Source organism: Nilaparvata lugens, chromosome 9 (genome assembly GCF_014356525.2).
Source record: "Nilaparvata lugens isolate BPH chromosome 9, ASM1435652v1, whole genome shotgun sequence".
Lineage (NCBI taxonomy): Eukaryota > Metazoa > Arthropoda > Insecta > Hemiptera > Delphacidae > Nilaparvata > Nilaparvata lugens.
Window position 1 is genome coordinate 32,793,107 of NC_052512.1, and position 21,111 is coordinate 32,814,217.

General features: G+C 34.6%; 1 protein-coding gene across 1 annotated transcript in view; it reads right to left on the reverse strand.

Moving 5' to 3' along the window:
- Positions 1-1,509: 1,509 nt before the first annotated feature.
- LOC111061583 (neuropeptide SIFamide receptor-like) overlaps positions 1,510-21,111 on the reverse strand; it is a 48,750-nt gene continuing 29,148 nt past the window's right edge. The window contains exon 5 of the mRNA XM_039435310.1: positions 1,510-2,067. Coding sequence (XP_039291244.1) covers positions 1,510-2,067 — 558 coding nt within the window. The remainder of the gene's footprint in view (positions 2,068-21,111) is intronic.

Genomic DNA, 21,111 nt, shown 5'->3' on the forward strand with positions numbered 1-21,111 from the left:
GGGCTGTACAATCATTGGGTACATTACACCTTCAACAGCACCAAAAAAACTCTTCTGGGCGGAGATCTTCAACCCTGAGAAGATACACTTATCAATAACCTAATACCTTTGGCACAGTGGTTGGGGGCTTCTAATCCACGTATAAATCCGGTTTCATATGCGTTCTCCAGCCGGAAATTCCGCGCCGGATTCAAAGCTATCCTATCATCTCCGTCATTTTGTAAGCATCTCCGCTATGACACCATCAGCATCAACGAGATGAATTTCTGCAGCAACTATGGAAACCGTAACGACATCGTTAACGTAACGCTATATGACGACCAGTAACGCTCTGTATACAACACTATATTATTAACATGAATCGGGAGAATTTCCTATTTTGATAAGATTAGGTCCTATAGAACCTATTTAGGACCATACTGTTAGCTCTGTTAACAGCAGACCTCGCGCTCAGTAAGCTACATGGACTTGTTGTTATGTTTTCACAAGAATTTATAAATAATTCATCAATTTAAAATGTCTAGAAAAAATCCTGAATTAACATAGAGCTTTCTGTCCTATTGTACCGTGACGTGTCGTCCCGGAATGTTAGTGTGAGCGACTTGAATCCGTCGACTTGAATCTTAGACCTCACTCCGCTCGGTCAATATGGACTCCAGTCATGTCATGGGGTACACAGCAGTGCCAATAAAGCCATACTACAGAAGCAGGTAGTCAGGAACATGTGTGGTACAATGATTCATGCCTTCCATTATTCTCTGATTTGGTCCACGTGAAGTTAATCAGGATTAAAATTCAACAGGCTTTTGTGCAACTGGGCCTTTGTGAGGGAAATTTCTGCATTCCTCTATGAATCAATATCAATTCGCTGTCATTAGATAGAACATTTCTGTATTAATGTTATTATAATTTCTTCTTTCGTAATAAACTTTTCATGCTTCTGTACTCCAGAGCGAAGCTCGGTCCCCGATATTAGATTGGTTAATTCTGAACACTTTGGTGGTAAAATCAATTCGATATTTTCCACAATAACTGAATAGCCAGCGATATAAAATATTTCTGTCAATAATGACCGCCATCTTGAATATTTCAATGATGTCGAATATTTTCGTTGTTTTCATCATCAATATACTCATTGTGCTTGTTGTGGAGGAGAGATTGAGGCTATTTGCAAGTCTCTATCTTGAAGTAGTAATGAAAAATCTATCTGATTGTTCTTGCTTGTTACCTCATGTGTATGGAGAAACGCACTAGAAGTCTAGCACGGTTCTCTTTGGTCTTTGGAGGGTGCTGGAGAACACATTTGTTGATGTACAGCGCATGAAGATGAATCGTTTCAAAGCTGAAGATCGTTGATTTACTAATTAAAGATAGAGACTTGCAAATAGCGTCAATCTCTTCGTTACTACAAGCCCAATGAGTATATTGATGATGAAAACAACGAACATATTCGACATCATTGAAATAATCAAGATGGCGGTCATTATCATTTAATTAATATAATGCTGTTTATAGAGCTGTACTGGTCGTTTGTGGCATATTAAGGGATTCCTTACGGTTTCCGGTGTTGGTGCTCAAATTCACCTCATTAAAGCTGTTTGTTTCAAAGCGGAGACGCGTAAAACACGACTCTGAAGCTAGTATTGCTTTGAATCTGGTGCGGAATCTCTTGCTGGAAAATGCATAAATCACAGGATTTATGCATGAATTACATATCCCCAGCCATTGTGCCAAGGGTATCAGTTTGACAATGGCATCTTCCCACCAGGGTTGTAGATTCACGCCCAGTTTCAATATGAAGGAAATTACATACAGGGGGAGCCAGGTTAATGTGAAAAGTGTTATCACTATCATTAGCATCTTTATTACTTTTTCCTTGGATCGGTGGATTATGAGTTTCTGGTGCACTTGGACCTCACCGGGCATTTTTCGGCAGCATACCCGGCGCCAGATGCGGAAGTAGCAGATGGAGATGAGTGTCAGTGGCAGGAGGTAGCACATCACCAGGTTGACTAGTAGAAAGTAGGCCTTCTCGCTGTAGGGGGTCGGCCATGTTTCCACGCACATCTGGAAACATTCATTCATCCTTTATTTATTAATAAAATAAGACTTATTAGTACAGTCCGGGTCCTGTAGCTTTCCCCATCAGTGGAGGGCTACTAGACTAATATACTACCTATTCAAAAATCCAGCATTTTTGAAAATGTAAGCAACCGATGCTCTTTCATATCCTCTCAAAAGCAACGCGTTGCATCCGAAAAGATATACGAGGAGCTCTCTGGAGCCACGTCCTTCTAGCACAACACAGCATATCAGCTGACATAATTCAACATGCTCTTTCCATTGTTGGAGATACCTTGCAGCCTTCTCATTCATGAAGAATCTCCTTCATCTAGGGATCTAGGGTCTCTGAAGCTTGATGTTTTTGCAAAACATGGATATTTCCCCGTGTACCAGACCTTGTTTTCGAAGTCACGGTGGCAAAACTACGAGACGTATACTGTACATCATCGAAATGATAGGGAAAGGAAAAATAAGGTAACCTTGTGCTATTCCTCTCCCAAAATAATATATGGAGCCGTGTCCACACTAAACAAATTTAGCACAGACGTGCTACTCTGCTCCGTCTTATCTGTTATTTCGAACGGCTAGTTTCTAATTAATTTTCGACTGAGTCTACCAAAATCAATTTTATTTTCTAAACATAAGTTTTTTCGTATGATTAGATTCGTCTGAACATGGCTTCTTGCGGTACATGTAATAAGGAAATTTCTGAAAAAGAAGTTGTGAAGTGCAGTGGTGTGTGTAATGGAACTTTTCATCCATCTTGTTGTAGTGTAAAAACTGGTGAGAACTACAGGAAAATGGGCGTTCGTAAAGAAACTTGGTTATGTGACATCTGTAAAGCTAATAAGAAATTGGAAAATAAGGACGATACTAGTGGTGCAGTTACTCAGGATTTCATGAAGCAATTATTTGATGAAAAATTCGGCTCTCTGTCAAAACAAATGAGGGAATTGCAAGGTGATGTGGCAGGTATGTCTGGGCTGTTGGACGAGGCGTTAAAAAACATAACCGATCTTCAAAACGAAAATAAGAAACTTATTAAAAACTTTGCTAGTATTGAAGCGGATAATGCAAATTTGAAGACAAGAGTTTCAGTTCTTGAAAATAAAATAAACGAGATGGAACAATATTCTAGGCGTATGAACATTCAGATCGATGGTATACCGGTTACACAGGGTGAAAAGGTGGACGATATCGTCGAGAAGTTGGGAAATCTTTCAGAAGTTGCTTCTCCGATTGAAAGTGTACTTTCTATGCACCGTGTACCGTCAATTAACGCTAAGAAGTGTCAACCAATTATTGTGCAGTTCTCAAACCCTATGCAGAGAAGAAAGTGGCTGGAAGCATACCGCAAAAAACGAGATGTTACTTCTACGGATCTCAACCCTGTCCTCCAACCAAAAACCAACATCTATATCAACGAGCATCTGACGAGGGAAAATAAAACTTTGTTGGCGGCAACCAAAGCTGTGGCCAAGGAGCGAGGCTACCAGTTCGTATGGGTGCGGCAAGCAAAAATCTACGTTGGGAAGGAGCACAACAGCAAAGCAGTTAGAATTTTTACTCATGATGGGTTACAAAAACTTGTTTAAGAAATCCCCAATTCTCATTACAGGTATTTTTCATAGAGATCCACTGTTATTACACTGCATTATTTTGGTTTTAATGAAGAACTGTAAATTTATTCTCATGTTATTTACTTTTAGGATATTATTAATTTTATTTTCCTATGCCTGGTTGAATGAGATTATTAGATTATTGCCTGCTCTATTAGAATTCAACTATATACGTGCCTATTACATTACACATAATGTGTACTTATTTAAAATAATAATCAATTGCATTTTACACTCCTATGATTAATGGAAGAAGATAATCTAGATCTAGGTAATACTAACATCACATTTGATTATTTTCAACCCGATTTCTTTTTGCCTGAGGCTAATTACTATAGTTTAGGAATTATCGTTCAAAATATTAGGAGTGTACGGAAGAATTTTGACCAGTTCTTAGTTATGTTAAATATTGCAGAAAAACCTAAAATAATTATCCTTACAGAAGTTTGGATTAAAGATAATGAGATTGATCTTTACAAGATAGACCACTATAAATGCTTTTATAAATGTAACTACTTGAATAGATCAGGTGGTGTAATGGTTTATGTTAATAAAGAGGTCTCTTGTACTGAGCTGAAAAACGAATTTACAACTGCTGACTGTATCTCTTTGAATTTTAAATTTGAAAATTTTTGTATAGTTCTTCTTGCCGCTTATCGGCACCATAATAGCACACCAAGTATATTCATAAATGAACTCAAGAGTTGGCTTGAACAAAATTCCAGCATTAATTCAGTTTTCTGTGGAGATATAAACCTGAACACTCTCGTTGATAACGATGATGTAAATGATTACTTGAATCTGCTAGCTTCATTGGGTTATACATGTAGTATAAGAGAAATAACTAGACCTGCATCGTTAACATGCCTTGATCACCTCTTTGTAAGATCCAGTCCACTTTTAGAGTATCAAAGTGCATTGTTCACAACCGACATTACTGATCACAGCACTTTAGGCGTCATGTTTAAAAAATCAAAGATAAGAGATAGTACTCAGCAAGATAGAAATGGAGATCAGTTAGTGGTTAATGAAAAAATATGCTTTATGAAATTTAATGATAAATTAAATCTTTGTGACTGGTCAATAGTTTACAATGCACCAAGTGTTGATAGTGCTTGGAATGAATTCTTAAAAATCATAGAGGAATGTAGGAGTGGTTCTGTGGTCACTACGCATGTCAATTCTTTAACTAGAGCAAAAAATATTAGTCCTTGGATAACGAGTAATATTCATAGGCGATTGCTAAAAAGAAATAAACTATACCACAAAGTTAAAAATCGTCCTTTCGATTTGCAACTAAAAAATTATTTTAACGCCTTTAAACTCAAGTTAGCTGACGACATAAAAACTACAAAGATAAACTACTACAGTCAATTATTTGAGAAAAATCATAATAACAAAGCTGCTCAGTGGGGAATAATCAATGATATAACAGGTAGAAAAAGAAAGAATAAAACTTTTGAAAGTATCTATACAATGAATAACAATACTGTTGTTACTGATTCACCGACTATTGCCAAGGAGTTTAATGAATATTTTATAAGTGTTCCCAATAATGTCAGGGATGACCTACTTAGGAATATAGACCCGAATCATCAATTCTCACCAGAAGATTACAATAGGGTTTTTAAATACAATATCTCTGAAAATTCTATCTTCTTACACCCTGCTACGGAAGAAGAAATTCTCCAACTGATTAGATTAATGCCCTCAAAAAGATCGACAGGATATGACTCACTCACAAGCGATATTTTGAAACACATTATTCCTATTATACTGCCTATTTTATGTTACCTGTGTAATGCTAGTTTGTCGCAAGGAGTATTCCCACAAGTCTTGAAAAGAGCAGTGGTGGTACCAGTTTTCAAAGGTGGAGATAAATTACTATTGAATAATTATAGACCCATAGCGCTGCTCTCTATCTTTTCTAAAATATTAGAGAAACTGATGAAAACAAGATTATTGAAATTCCTGAATAGATATGAATTTTTTAGTAAAAACCAATACGGCTTCCGTGAAGGTTTTGATACTGAGCGTGCACTAGTCGACTTTATGAGAATTATATATAATAATGTAAACGATGGGTTGAATGTAAATGCTTTATTTTTAGATGTAAAAAAAGCTTTTGATACGGTTGACCATGGTCTTCTATTAAATAAGTTAGAATCTACAGGGGTAAGGGGCGTGGCCCTACAATGGTTTAAATCTTTTTTAAATGATAGAGTTCAATGTACAAAAATTAATAATACCTGTAGTTCTTTTTCAACAGTAACTTCAGGACTTCCACAGGGATCAGTTCTTTCTTCTATTCTCTTTATAATTTTTGTAAACGACCTATGTGATGCCAATTTGAATGGAAAAATATTTTGTTATGCAGATGACACGGTATTAGTTAGTTCAGGGAAATCATGGGATGAACTGTACAATAGAGTAAACCATGACTGTAAATTTCTTCAACAATGGTATCTTAGAAATAGATTAGCAATCAATGTCGAAAAAACCAAATTTATTAATTTCTCTTTGCGCGCACCAAAAATTCACAATCAACCTATTATTTTCCATCTAAATAACTGTACATATGACTTATTATGCCAATGTCCTCCTATAGAGCAGGTCGAAGAGATTAAATACCTTGGTATTTTTATTGATTCAGCCTTAAATTGGAAAACACATATATCTAATCTCAAGAAAAGTATCAATACCTATCTTTGTAAATTCTATCACTTGAGAGAGCTGTGTGATACAAACACACTACGCACAGTATATTATGCCTTAATAAATTCAAAATTAGAATACGGCATTGTATGTTGGGGTGGAGCTGCAAAAGTGCACTTTAGTCCACTACACAAATTGCAAAAACATTTCATCAGACTAATACTATTCAAAAATCGAAGAGAGAATTCGTTTCCTTTATACAAGAGATTACGTATTCTCCCAATTCGCCATCTTTTTGTTTTCAAAGTCTTAAGAATTTTCTTTATGCGAAGTGGAAACGATGGATTTTTCAGGCCCAGCTTTTCTGAAAGAAGAAGACTTGACCTGGTATCAAGACTACCAAGAATAAATTTTAGCTTCTTTTCTAAATCTTTTGTATACCTAGGCCCAAAACTCTTCAACGCTATACCACATGCTGGTAGAAGAACTAGAACTTGGAAAGAGTTCTCAACAATAATTAAAGACTGGCTATTCCAATATCAAGATATAGAAAACTTTTTTTCAATTCTATCCTGAAAATCATACACTGTTTCAGCTACCGGTACAATGCCATGTATTTATACTCCATAAATTCCCAAACTTTTTGTACTTTGTGATTTATATTTCCACTTAGCTCATATTTTTCTTATTAAGTTATAGTATTGTTTTAATATTACAAAATTCAACACTGCGCTTCTGCTTTGTTTTTCTAAATAAATTTTTATAGCTGTTTTTGCACATTATATGCACATTTGTACCGCAATGGCCGAAAATACTTTGCTTAGACTTTTTGAAATAGCAACTATATAATATTCGAAATATGTAATTATAATATATGATACTGGCAGCGCCTATAAACAATTGCTGTCAGTTTAATTCTAAGATAAAATATTGTAATTTTTTGTTTGTATAAGAAAAAGGAGAATAAATTTCATTTTCATTTTCATTTTCAAATGTTCGAAATACATATTTATTGAAACAGTTTCGGCAAATTTTACTATACAGAGTGATTTATAATTATGGTGAAATATTTCAATACGTGATAGTAGAGGTAAAAATAAGAAAAAAAATTAATATAAACATATATCCATAAACGCTTCATTAGCGAGTTATACAGGGTGAAAGATTTCGCCCGGAATTCAGTTCCTCTGGTGAAATACACCGATGCTGAATTGTTTGGGGACTAGTTTTTGAAAAACTCATGCTGGATTCATATGGAAAAATATCTGAAAAATTGAATAAAACTAGTCTGGAAGCTGTAGTATGAGTAGTTTTTGAGAAAAAAGTTGAAATATGCAAAAAATTTAAGAAGAAAAACACAGACTTCTACGTTTGACGCCCAATAACTTTCTTTAATAACCAGTAAACAAATATATTTTCGCAATAGAAATTGTAGAGAATTTAATTCTGAAGAGAATTATGTAAGCTGTGTAAACTAAATTCATATGAAAGTTGAATAAAATGTATTCTTATGTAGTACGTTACACCATAAAAATTTGCTGTTTTATGAGGAGAGAACTAATAACTCATAGGTTGTAGCTGATTGCAAATAAAACATGGATTTTAATAATAGCTGTTTCAAAACAGCTGATTTATTATGTTTTAAATAAGAAAATATTAAAATGAAATTATCAGCTGAAAATTATTCTCAGAAATACTTTAGCTCACTGTTGAACAAAAAAAAACAAACTGTAAGTTAGGCCTACTGTAACCGCGCTGTGTTTTTTGTTTAATCTATTAACCAGTTATTTGTAACCATTCCACTCTGCTTTCGTGTTAAGTGTTAACTTTTTAAAAAATGGCAGGTAATCTTAGACATTATTCATACTCCGAATTAGCTGACATGCATTTAATGTATGGAGTGGGACACTACTGTAATAGTACTGAAGCAAGACGTTTGTATCAAGAGAACTTTCCTAACCGAGTATGTCCAAGTTCAAGGTTTTTTGCCACTATTCATCAACGTCTGTCTGAAACAGATTCTTTGATATCCAAAGAGCACATTTATGCAGGCAGACCACGATCTACTATGACTGTTGAGTTAGAAGAACAAGTTCTTAATGAAATTTATGAGCATCCAGAGAGGAGCACAAGAGAATTGTCAGTGCAGTTTAATGTCAATCAATCTATTATTTGGAGGATACTAAAATAGCAGAAATTACATCCATACAACCTCCAGAAAGTTCATACTCTATTGCCACGAGACTGTATTCCCCGTGCTAGTATTTGCCAATGGTTTTTAGTGAAAATTGTTTACCCAAACTTTTTAACAACCGTTTTATTTACCGACCAGGCACACTTTACAAGAACTGCTATCGTTAACGTCAACAACCAACATATTTGGGCAGCTGAGAATCCTCATGCCATCAATCCTAATCTTTCACAACATCAGTTTTCAGTAAACATTTGGGCAGGAATCGTAGGAGATCATCAACTTCTGTTTGAGCTTCCTCCCAGGCTTAATGGCATAATCTAACTAGTCTTTTGGTATGAGTTTAATGTCATTTAGATATGCTTCTTTCATATAAGAAAAACTTCCCATAAAAAACCGAATATTTTATTTGCAATCAGCTACAACCTATGAGTTATTAGTTCTCTCCTCATAAAACAGCAAATTTTTATGGTGTAATGTACTACATAAGAATACATTTTATTCAACTTTTATTTGAATTTAGTTCACACAGCTTACATAATTCTTTTCAGAATTAAATTCTCTACAATTTCTATTGCGAAAAAAAATTTGTTTACTGGTCATTAAAGAAAGTTATTGGGCATCAAACGTAGAAGTCTGTGATTTTCTACTTAAATTTTTTGCATATTTCAACTTTTTTCTCAAAAACTACTCATACTACAGCTCCCAGACTGGTTTTATTCAATTTTTCAGATATTTTTCCATATGAATCCAGCATAAGTTTTTCAAAAACTAGTCCCCAAACAATTCAGCATCGGTGTATTTCACCAGAGGAACTGAATTCCGGGCGAAATCTTTCACCCTGTATAGCTCGCTAATGAAGCGTTTATGGATATATGTTTATATTTTTTTTTTTCTTATTTTTACCTCTTCTATCACGTATTAAAATATTTTACCATAATTATGAATCACCCTGTATATGAATTATTTATTATTTTATATTACATTATAAATTATATGTATATATATACCGGGTGTCCCACGAAGAGGTTTACACGTTAGATTTTATATTACGTGCCCATCCAGGCACTGAACTTTTTTAAATTCTAAACAGTTCAAAAAGTAGGTTCCAAAATTATTCTGGGAAAATTTCAACTCCCTTAACTTTGTAGAAACAAAATGGCGGCATTTTGAAAAACGATAATATTTAAAAACATCAAGAAAGTGTTTTTGGTTTTATGAAATATTTTTATTGTTGCACTTCAGGGCAATATAAGTTTTGAATAAAACAACTAGAACAAGGCCTAATCAATAACCTCAAAAGTCCAAAATTATCGAAATTTATACCACACTGATAACAGCGCTTAAGAAATGATTCGTAAGCTCTTACAAAGAAAATCCTCGGTATCCGGAGAAGTTCCTCTTATATTGATCGTTTTAGTTCCACATCATTATTGAATTTATGGGTATAAACTTTCTCCTTCAAGTAACCTTTTAAAAAGAAGTCACAAACATTTAAATCTGGTGATCGTGGTGGCCAATCTAAGAAATCATTTCAACGACCAATCCAACGGCCATGAAGTTTGTCATTCAGTAATTGCTTATTATGATTTGCGAAATGAGGTGGAGCAACATCTTGTTGGGAGACTGCTTGATCAATTTTTGGTACCATCAAAATTAATGAGGCAAGACTACTGCAACGAATTAAACAAATAAGATAATAACTCATGAAAGTAGTAAGCGAATTGGTAAAATTTTCAATATGCCGTTATTCTGTTTCTACGAAGATTAGGGAGCTGAAATTTCCCCAGAATATTTTCAGAACCTACTTTGTAAACTGTGTGAAATAAAAAAGGAAATCGGTGCAAGAATGGGCACGTAATATGAAATTAAACGAGTAAACCTCTTCGTGAGACACCCGGTATACAGAGTGTCCCACCAAGGTTGTAACAGCCGTCAACCATAGATTCTAATCGACATTTCTGACAAAAAATGTTCGTAAACTTTTTTCCTATCGACATTAGTTTCCGAGATATATAGATTTTTCGATATTTTCAGAATATGCCCACTTCTGGTCATTACATACTCAATAACTCGAAAACTAATGGTCGAATTTCGATTTCAAGGGTATTGTTGGAAAGATAATACCATTTCAAAAAATATTAATGTAATTTTATTCGTTGATAAATATTTTGTAGCTTTTTATTAGGGCTTAAACTCAAAAAATGCTATTCTACAAATTCAAAGTCAAATTTCAAACCGTTTTTTCTCGATTTTTTTCTGGGTTTTTATCTCGATTATAGTGGTTTCAATATTTCATAAACTTCTCCATTCCATGAGCTTCCGAATGAGTATAAATTCGAAAAGGTAAGTTCCATGATAAAGTGTTCAAAACTGCTAATATCTGGAATGAACACCTTGAAAATGAGGAAATTCATAAACAGCATGCATCAGAAAGTAGTAAGCGAATACTGAGGGAGAAATACATCTTGTATTTCTCAAATACAAGAATACATCTTGAGGGAGAAATCACCTTATTAATATTATTGCATGATTTTCTGTATCATATAGCCTAAATCCTATATGAAATATAATTCATACACTTTTACAAGATCCAACTAAGTAATTAATTCATAAAATAATAATTCAAAGTAGTTGAATGACAGAATTGAAAAAGCTGATGGGAATCATTCAGATGGTAATCAAGTTACATATTATCATACTCACTGCTTACAAGAATTCAAAATAGCCGCTATATTTATGTTTATGAAACTTCTGCTACCGTCCATGAAGCTTCTAGTTGCCAGTATCACTTCGTTGGGCCATGTCTTCATTACTTTAAACGTCAATCGAATTCTGAGAATCAGCTCCTCCCTGTTCTCTACAGGTTCTCTGTAAACTTTACTTTTCACAACCCCCCAAAAGTAAAAGTCTATTGGAGTAAGATCAGGCGCGCGTGGTAGCCAACAACTTACGGGTTCACCTCGGCCAATCCACCGCCAAGCATAATTGTTATCAAGCCACCCACGGACGTTTCTAGCATAATGTGGGAGGCAGCCATCCAACTGGAGCCACATATTCTGCCTCAAATTGAGAGGCACGTCTTTCATCAATTCGTGAAGCTCATTGACCAGAAAGTCCATGAAGACTTCAGCATTTATTCTTGTAGGGGGAATGAAAGGTCCATGTATGTTGTGACAGGCCTAGCTCCAAGGAGGGCATGGAACCCACACAAAAAAGTAGATAAATTTATGATAGTTCTCACTTTCATGGGTACATGAATATATGCCCCTCTGTGTAATATTGGACCTGAGAATCTATTTATTTGGTTGAGGAATCTGTTGGTTATCCCAGATTTGGGATTGGAGTATCTCAATTGTACTGACCTTAAATAAAGCAATCTTAAAACTATTACCTGGTTGTTGTTCTGATAAAGAGTCAATGCAACCTGAACAAAGATATAGATCACAAATCCATGTATGATCGTGTCTCTCACCGCTATCAGAATTAATAATGAATACTTTATTAAATAAATATAATTTCTGAAAAGAGGTTAGAGTACAGAATCTAATCCTATCAGTGTTGGGTTACATTGACTTAAATCCTGCAAAATGCCGCATACAATATTTAATTCAGTCTGGAAATTATAAGCTATATAAGCCGCCGACAGTGACCAATGTAAAAGCAAATGTAAGCAGAATTATATTTATCAATTCCGCAGTGATCCACTGATACATTTGCAACCATCCACAACCTTCCACTCAATTAATTTCCCGACTTGTTACACTGACCATATGAGGTCTATCACAATACCAATGGTAACGTGTCAATGACGATATGAAGGTTTTCAGAAAAGAAACGAACTGAAAGATATGCTCAGTTATTCCAATATATTGACAATTTTCAAGATAAGCGGATAGTGAATTATATTTTTTTAAGTGAATAGTGGTGATCAATATAATTTGTTCTGGTTGAACAATACCAGACATGTACAATTTATACTTTAATAATTATCTATGAATTAGGAGAAAATTATATGATAAAATGATAATTACAGGGTTGTGAGTTCTGCTTTAAAATAGTTTGATCAATAGACAGACTATAAATTAATTTGATTTAATGATGATTATCATAATGTATATTAGCGTTGGATTTTCCCTGATTGCAATCTGGTCATGACCATTAATTTTTTCTAGAATTTATATCACTCATGAATCGTAGATGGGGCCCCAATAATATTTACTAGAAGAACAACTCACGCGTCTCTGTTTTCCTTTTTCCTTTGTTCGCAAATAATTATTCTTCTGCCATGTGCTGGATTCTCTGGCCTTCAAGTAAAACGTGTTGCTAGTAAATTACTCGGCGATTCATGTAGATTCAATCAGGTATTTTACGTTAATTATTATTTTCACGAACAAAAGAAAATTGACAATTAACGAAAGAAACTTGACAATTAACATTTAGATTTAAAAATCAACAATTAAGACACAATTTACATAAAATTTTTCAACAAAATGCAAGTTTACTCAGAACGTGTGACTAGGGCAAGGTCAGTGCCAGAGAACAAGTCTCCTTCCACGAATTAAGCTTACAATTCTTTGAATCTCTCTGTTTCTAATTTGCATAGGACGATTGCTATTGGTTGTAGCTGAGTGATGTAGTGCACACGTCATATTTTTATGAAAAATGGCTCCTTTGTTTACATTCAATTCCCTGACTTACAAGACGAATAAATACATTAAAACATAAATATAATTCAATCATTTCAAAATACAATTCAATTCCAACAGTATAGGTGAAGGGTTCTTTGTCCTCTGATTGGTTGTTCGTGCAAAGAGGAATAAATCTAGGAAGATCGCTTCTATTTTTTAATATTTATTTGTCGATAATCCAAACAATAAATGTAATTAAATTAAATAATACCGTTTGTCAATGTAGACTTACATACAAAGAGTAGGCCTATTTGTAACTTTTTGCTATTATTGTACATCAGAATACTATATATTTTTTACAATGTGTTTGTCAAAAATAAACTCGTTTATTGTGCTAATAATTTTGATTAGCTTATCATTATAGATCCCTTTTTCCTTTTCCACACAATGACGAAAAATAATAATTCACAAATAAACATGCCATCACATTATATTATACAATAGCGTAAAACGGGGTTACTTAAGCCTACAGGGTAACAAAAGCCATTTTGCAAGGTAAATTTCAAGAGCCCATGATGGTAACACTGATTTCAGAAATCCTGGATGTTTATAGATCTATGAGTTGGAAATTGTACAAACTTCAAGCTGATGCAAAAAAAAATTACTAAGATTTGAAGTAAAGCATTAAAAAAATTTATTATTTGGAGGAAATTTGTACCAAATTTCATACCCCTCATAACTTTATTTGTCCATCCCAGTCTGTTCTCTTTCAAGTTTAGTAACTATTTCGAAACATAACCTCAATTGTCTGTCTAGATGATGCATCAGTTAGTTCTCCAATTTTGAGGTTATTTTTTTCCTGATGCTTCTCTTTTCTCAGCTGGTCTGTCTACGGGGTAACAAAAGCCACAAGAAAAGCCACACTTTTTTGTATGAGTTGAAATGATCATTTATGGTAATCTAGAAAATGTAAATAATTCTTCAAACTATTATTTTTCTCATATAAAACATGAATTTTGTTTCTTTTAGTCTAGTGTATGGATTTAGTTGCTCCAGAAGTGTTAAACTTGAGCCAAAATCTCATTCATTCACTCATTTAATCTTAAAAAGATTAGTAACTATTTCGAAACATAACCTCAATTGTCTGTCTAGATGATGCATCAGTTAGTTCTCCAATTTTGAGGTTATTTTTTTCCTGATGCTTCTCTTTTCTCAGCTGGTCTGTCTACGGGGTAACAAAAGCCACAAGAAAAGCCACACTTTTTTGTATGAGTTGAAATGATCATTTATGGTAATCTAGAAAATGTAAATAATTCTTCAAACTATTATTTTTCTCATATAAAACATGAATTTTGTTTCTTTTAGTCTAGTGTATGGATTTAGTTGCTCCAGAAGTGTTAAACTTGAGCCAAAATCTCATTCATTCACTCATTTAATCTTAAAAATAAAAATTGTATTATTTTTCTCCATTAAATTCAGTTTTTTAAACATGAATATTGTTTCTCTTAGTCTAGTGTATGGAATTAGTTACCCCAGGAGTATTCAACTTGAGCCAAACATTCATTTAACATACCTGGTTTTTGTTACCCCATTCCAGGGGGAAACTTAGACCACCATGTTTTTTATATTTTTTCAGGTGAAAAATTGTTCAAATAATTTTTTATTACATGAAACAATAAGTCAAGATACAGACCCAAGTTTTGCACTAAGTTTCAAATCTGTAAATTGATTGGTCTAGATTCACCAGGTGTTTGAATTTTAAAAGTGGCCTAAGTAACCCCGTTTTACGGTACGCAGGTCTGACGATTGATCTCAGCTCTATACTAGTGTTCTGAGCATTCAAACGTTTTAGGTTAGGTTTACCACAACATTCCCTCAACCTATAAATGCGATTTTAGTATAATAATTTTATAATTGATAGAATAAATAAGATAATAAGTAATATGAACTCAATTGGTTTACTGGAAGAGACTGATTCAATTTGATATTGTTATCGCAGTTAACGGTAACGTTGATAATTATTAATTTCGACATTGTTTGCTGCCTCTGCCTTGATTTTCATAATATGATTTAAAGAACTAGGTTTTTAAGTAGCCACTAAAACGAATCGTCACAATGTGTATTGTGGAAATTTACAGCATCAGTTCATGTGAACATACCTTTATCTGTGATCAGTCGATAAAATGTTTAAAACACAATCTTGTGCTAAGATCCAAAGGCAAAAATGCATCCAAGAAACAGTATCAGGTTCATTCAACTCTTGAACTGGGGTATCATGGAATTGTCAAAAGTTATTCTTCTTCAATATTTTTTGAAATATCATTCTTGAAACAACCAACATCCCAACTGCCCGCCGGATGCTTGATCAAGGATTCTGTTCGAAATACTTTAGAATAAGATTCTCAAAAGCTTCAGAAATTAAGACGAGTCTCTCGTACCTTGAAACTGATCCTAGACCCCCACTATATTGACATGTGTCAATCTTAAAAATGTGTTATGAGATATACGTCTCCTGTATACTCTCTCTGCCTCTTTGAATTGCATCCACACTCTCCATACACCAATAACATGATCAAGTACTCAATCAAGGTGAATTTCATGATAACGAACGTGAACACTTCTTTACTAGCCAAAGTTGATACATATCAATTATGCCAATTCACTGGAAAGCACACTGCAAACTATAGGCTACTGAAAATAGGCTGAAACATACACTCTCCTTGTTATTTCATTCAGGATTTATGGTACAGGAAATAACGCAAGTTAAAAGCCATATCATCGTAGAATGTTAAAATGTTGATTCAAACTTCTGAATATTGTCAGAGAGAAATCAGGTGATTTCACCTTAAGATCACCACTTGATGCATGCTGTTTGTGAATTTCCTCATTTTGAAGGTGTTCATTCCAGATATTAGCAGTTTTGAGCACTTTATCATGGAACTTACCTTTTCGAATTTATACTCATTCGGAAGCTCATGGAATGGAGAAGTTTATGAAATATTGAAACCACTATAATTACCCAGAAAAAAATCGAGAAAAAACGGTTTGAAATTTGACTTTGAATTTGTAGAATAGCATTTTTTTAAGTTTAAGCCCTAATAAAAAACTACAAAATATCTAACAGATAGAATTACATTAATCTTTGTGAAATGGTATTATCTTTCCAACAATACCCTTGAAATCTGAATTCGACCATTAGTTTTCGAGTTATTGAGAATGTAATGACCAGAAGTGGGCATATTCTGAAAATATCGAAGAATCAATATATCTCGTAAACTAAGGTAGATAGGGAAAAAGTTTACTGAACATTTCTTGTCAGAAATGTCGAGTAAAATAAATGGTTAACGGCTGTTACAACATTGGTGGGACACTCTGTATATACAAAAACAATGTTTGCCCGTGGCCAGTGTTTTACATCGAACACTGAAAATGTTTGGAGAAACAGTAATTTTTTGTTTGACAGACAATGATTGTTCAAACTCTTTTAAATGTTTGTCCCTGATCCCCTCAACAAACATGTTTGCCGAACATGTATGTCGAACATTTGTTCAGTGTGAACACGGCTTTAGATCACACATAATCCGAAATAGGTTGAGTCTTGTAGGTTTTCACTCCACAAAATGTTTAGTCCTTGAATACTTTCACAAAGTAGATTTTCAAATTTGGATGCTTTAAAACCAAACATTTCACACTAGTAGGCAACCCGTGCTTCTAAATTCTGATTTGATAAAATTGAGGGATTGGGGCAGCAGCAACTCATAGTAGTGCTTCGAAAATTTTGTTTAAACTAAACATTCATTCGTTTCTATCCAGCATACTGATTGGTGGTTTGAACTGAGTTCAAGTTTAAATGCGTTTACTCTAGACACAGTTGAAACCGAGCATCTGCATACGGGACTGAGTAGATGAAGGTTTGAGAATATAGATGACATGTTACTGTTTGATTAATGATAAATTGACAAATCCTTATACCCCTTTTACAGGTGGTCAGTGGATGAAATAATAATAAAAAGTAAACCCTGTTCAAATACTTTGAACTTGGTTTAAAGAGTTAGCTTGGTTCAACTAGTGCCCCCCTGGGTTGGAGAGCTCGCTCAAGAACTGTTATATTGTAATCCTTAGAACCAGCAACTTTTTATTATTCAGAGTTAATTAAAATCATGCAAAAAGCTGAATATTTCTCTAACAAAGATAATTCCAGTAGGTTTCATTGAGGATCCTACTTGGAATGAAAAACTACTTTTCAAAAATTACTCTCTTTTTTCAATTTCAATTTCAATTTATTTATTCACACACACACACACACACACACACACACACACACACACACACACACACACACACACACACACACACACACACACACACACATAAGATACATCAATATGAAATAAAAATTAATTACATCAATAAAAAAACATTACAGTATAAAATAAATAACATAAATATGAGAACACATTACAATATTAGAAGGAAATTTATACATGTTATGTGGTGAAGAAGGGTAGAGGATCAAAAGTTCTTCCAACTATGGCTATCCATGTCATAGGAAGGCTTTCGATCCTTGGAATTTTTGGAAAGGATTGGGAAAGGGATGTGATAGAGCACAAGTAGGGGAAGTGAGCGCACTAATCAGAAAAGTTCTCTGTTAACTTTTTATAGTTCTCGAAGGTAGAAGAAGTAGTTAAATTTGATCCAAGCATTAATATCTGTTTTTACTTTTTTTGTTATCTTGGCACAGCTAATAATTTGTTCAGGAATTTTATTTTTAATTTTAGTGCTTAAATAATTATATGAGTTTTCTTCTAATATTTTCAATGTTAGTATGATAGATTAGGTACTTATTTGAGGTGGGTCTTAAATTGTATCGATAGTATTATTAGTGCAAATGAAATTATTTTTATATTTAAATATATACTTCACTACATTCATTACATACAACTGTCTAACTGTCAACACGTTAAACTCTTCAAAAGTCAGGTTGGTTGGGAAAAGTCTAGGCTTATTTAAGATTGTTTTGATGATTGATTTTTGAATTATGAAAAGCTCTTCCAAGTGGGAATTATAACAGCCCCCCCCCATACTGAAATACCATACTGAATTATGGACTGTACCAGTGCAAAGTATACCATTTTAAGATGACTTGAGTTTAGATATTTTTGCTTGGTAGAATTTATAAGAAAGATATCTGATTCTTTTGCATAAAAATTTGATATGGATGTCCCACTTCAAATATTCATCTTTTATGACGCCTAGATATTTTGTGCTTGTTACTCTTTTTATTATGGGACAAGTGCAGTTATTGAAGTTCATGTTGCAATTTGAATGTAGTCTCAGATTCATATTTTCGTCGGGTTTACCAGTTATATTGAGTGCAAAGGTGATGTAATTGGTTTTATCAATGTTCAAGTTCAAAGTGTTTTTGTCTAACCATTTTCTCTTGCTTTAACATCTTCGCCTCTCATTTGAATCCAAATTCATTTTTTGAGAAGGTGGTCATGTGATACATGATTTCGATACAGAGTTCCAAGAGATAATGAATGACTGAAACCGCACATTGATATCTCAACCCGTATCAGTTTGTAAATAGGTGAATAAGTTTTGAAAGTTGAATATTAACAGCTGAAATCATGTGTCAGCGCAGGATGGACTGACTGTGTCATAGTCCCCAAAAATAGCATCAGCTGATGCTATAAATGAATGAATGGAAAAACCAAAAACTTTGAAGATGCATAGACTCACATGCAGCGCTAGTGTCGTACTTGGAATTCAAGGTCTATAAATATTGTCACAAAGTGAATTTTTGTGACGGATAGAGAGCCATCGTCTAGTGTAAAATTAGCGAATTTATTCTATTTTAGAATTAGAATAGGGTCGACTGCCGGATATATTTTGTTAGATTTGCAGTTGTGTACATGCACATTATCACCATCGCCGTCAACCCCTTTAAATCATCAGCAGCGGATTCATCTAACCAGATATTTCCAGATCTTGTTTACCACTCTGAGCGGCTACCGAGTCGGGTTGGTATCGCTCTTCATGAAATTTCTGGAATAGAAATATTGTTTACCGGCCTGAATTAGTGTAGCAATTAGTATCATTGTCATCATTTGCTGTACCCTTAGCATCAGGAGCAGCTGAGTCAAACCCCGTCACATGACCAGTGGCGTGATCGTCTTTTCAGACTCTCATTGGTCAGGAAGCTCTCTTCCCCCGGCCTCCTGATTTTCAGCGACCCAGTGCAGCTTCAAGAAGACCTGGGAGAAAGCAGTTGTTCGGTGAACGGGTTCGTGTACGGCTGCGTTCCGAGCGGCGCTCCTAATAGTGGTGTACTAGAGGGTTAATATTCTATTCTGTATTTTAGTGAATGGAATATTGTATGTCGAATTGCCGACTGTATTTGAAGATAGAACTTCCTGGGGGATTTTCTTTCTTGTTGGTTATTTTTCCTAAATTCGTATCACTGGGGGTGAACGAGTTATTCTTGGTTTTGAAACCTGTAAGGGATCTCAAGTTTGTGTTACAAACAGTTGAGTGGGGAAATTTAGCTAGGCTCTTATAGCGGGTTATTTTTGAGTGCTTAATTCTTAAGCCTCGACTCTGTCGCTTCACGACGTTTTTACTTATAATACAGGAAGTGGGAATCGGTTCGCTATTCTCCGTGTCAGTATCCACGTCATTTCAGGTAATTGTATGTCAGGACTGGTAGTCCGTATATTTTTCCTTCTCTGTAGTAAGGTGGCCTTTAGTTTAAAGAGTAATTTTTCTCCATTGAATTTTTATTCTTGTAGGGAAATCCCTGTCCTTTTTGAGAATAGTTTTTCTCAATTAATTTTTATTCTTGTGGGAAAATCCCTGTTCCTTTTGAGAATAGTTTTCTCGATTAATTCTTATCCTTGTAGAGAGATTATTATCATTTATGGTGAATTTTCCTTGCTTAGTTTTCATACTATAGAGTGGCCCTGTATTTTAAATTCGCTTAGCAGTTTCTGACTTGCTGTAATTCCAAGTAGGAAAAGTCCAATCCTTTTCCTAGAGAACTCAGGTGCAGCTTGAGTTCGTCCTTGTCGAAGTTTCTAGACTGCGACGTCCATTCTCTTTCTTTCTCTTCACTTTCCCTATTCTAAAACCCTTCTAGCTCTCAGGTACAGCTTGAGGACTTCCTCGCCGAAGTTTCTAGACTGCGGCATCCTTTCTCTTTCTTTCTCTTAATTCTTCCTGTGTTAAAATCCTTCCTGATCTCAGTTCCAGATTCGAGATCGTCCTAGTCACGGTTTTCAGACCCGCGAATCCTTTCTAAAATTCTTAGAAACCTGTCTTCTTAATAGCAAATATTATTTGCTGGTTTTCCCTGTGGAAAATTCACGAATTTTCCCGTGATCTCAGTTGCAAATTAGAGATCGATCTTGTGGTAGTCCTTAGACTGGCAATTACTTGGAAAAGTCTATTGAAATCTTTTCCTGAATTAGGAGTCTCTGACTCGATATTTTCCTTGTGGAAAATCCTGGAAAAATCCTTTCCTACCTGACAACGACAGACTGTTGTCTTCCCGATATTATTCTACAGACTGTGTCTGTGAAAAATCTTTTCTATCCTCTCATAATAGTCGACATACTGACTATTAATTTAAAAGCGTTTCGGACGATTGAGAGTGATTCCCATACCCTTAAGGGCAGTCACAGATTGGCCCTTAATAACCGGCGCGCAGTCATCAGATTAGCGCGGAAATCCTGTTTAGCAGTTTCAGAATTGCTGAAAATCCTTTCGCAGCTGCAGGCTCGCGATCCAGAAATCCTACACCTAAAACCTTATTCTCTAAATTTTAATTACCACATAATTGAAATTGATATACTGTATTTAGCTAGCAGGTCCAGCTTGCTGAGAGCTAGAGCGCAATTCTCAGATTGCGGATTATTGAGCAGACATTTATTTGCTGTAGAGAATAATAATC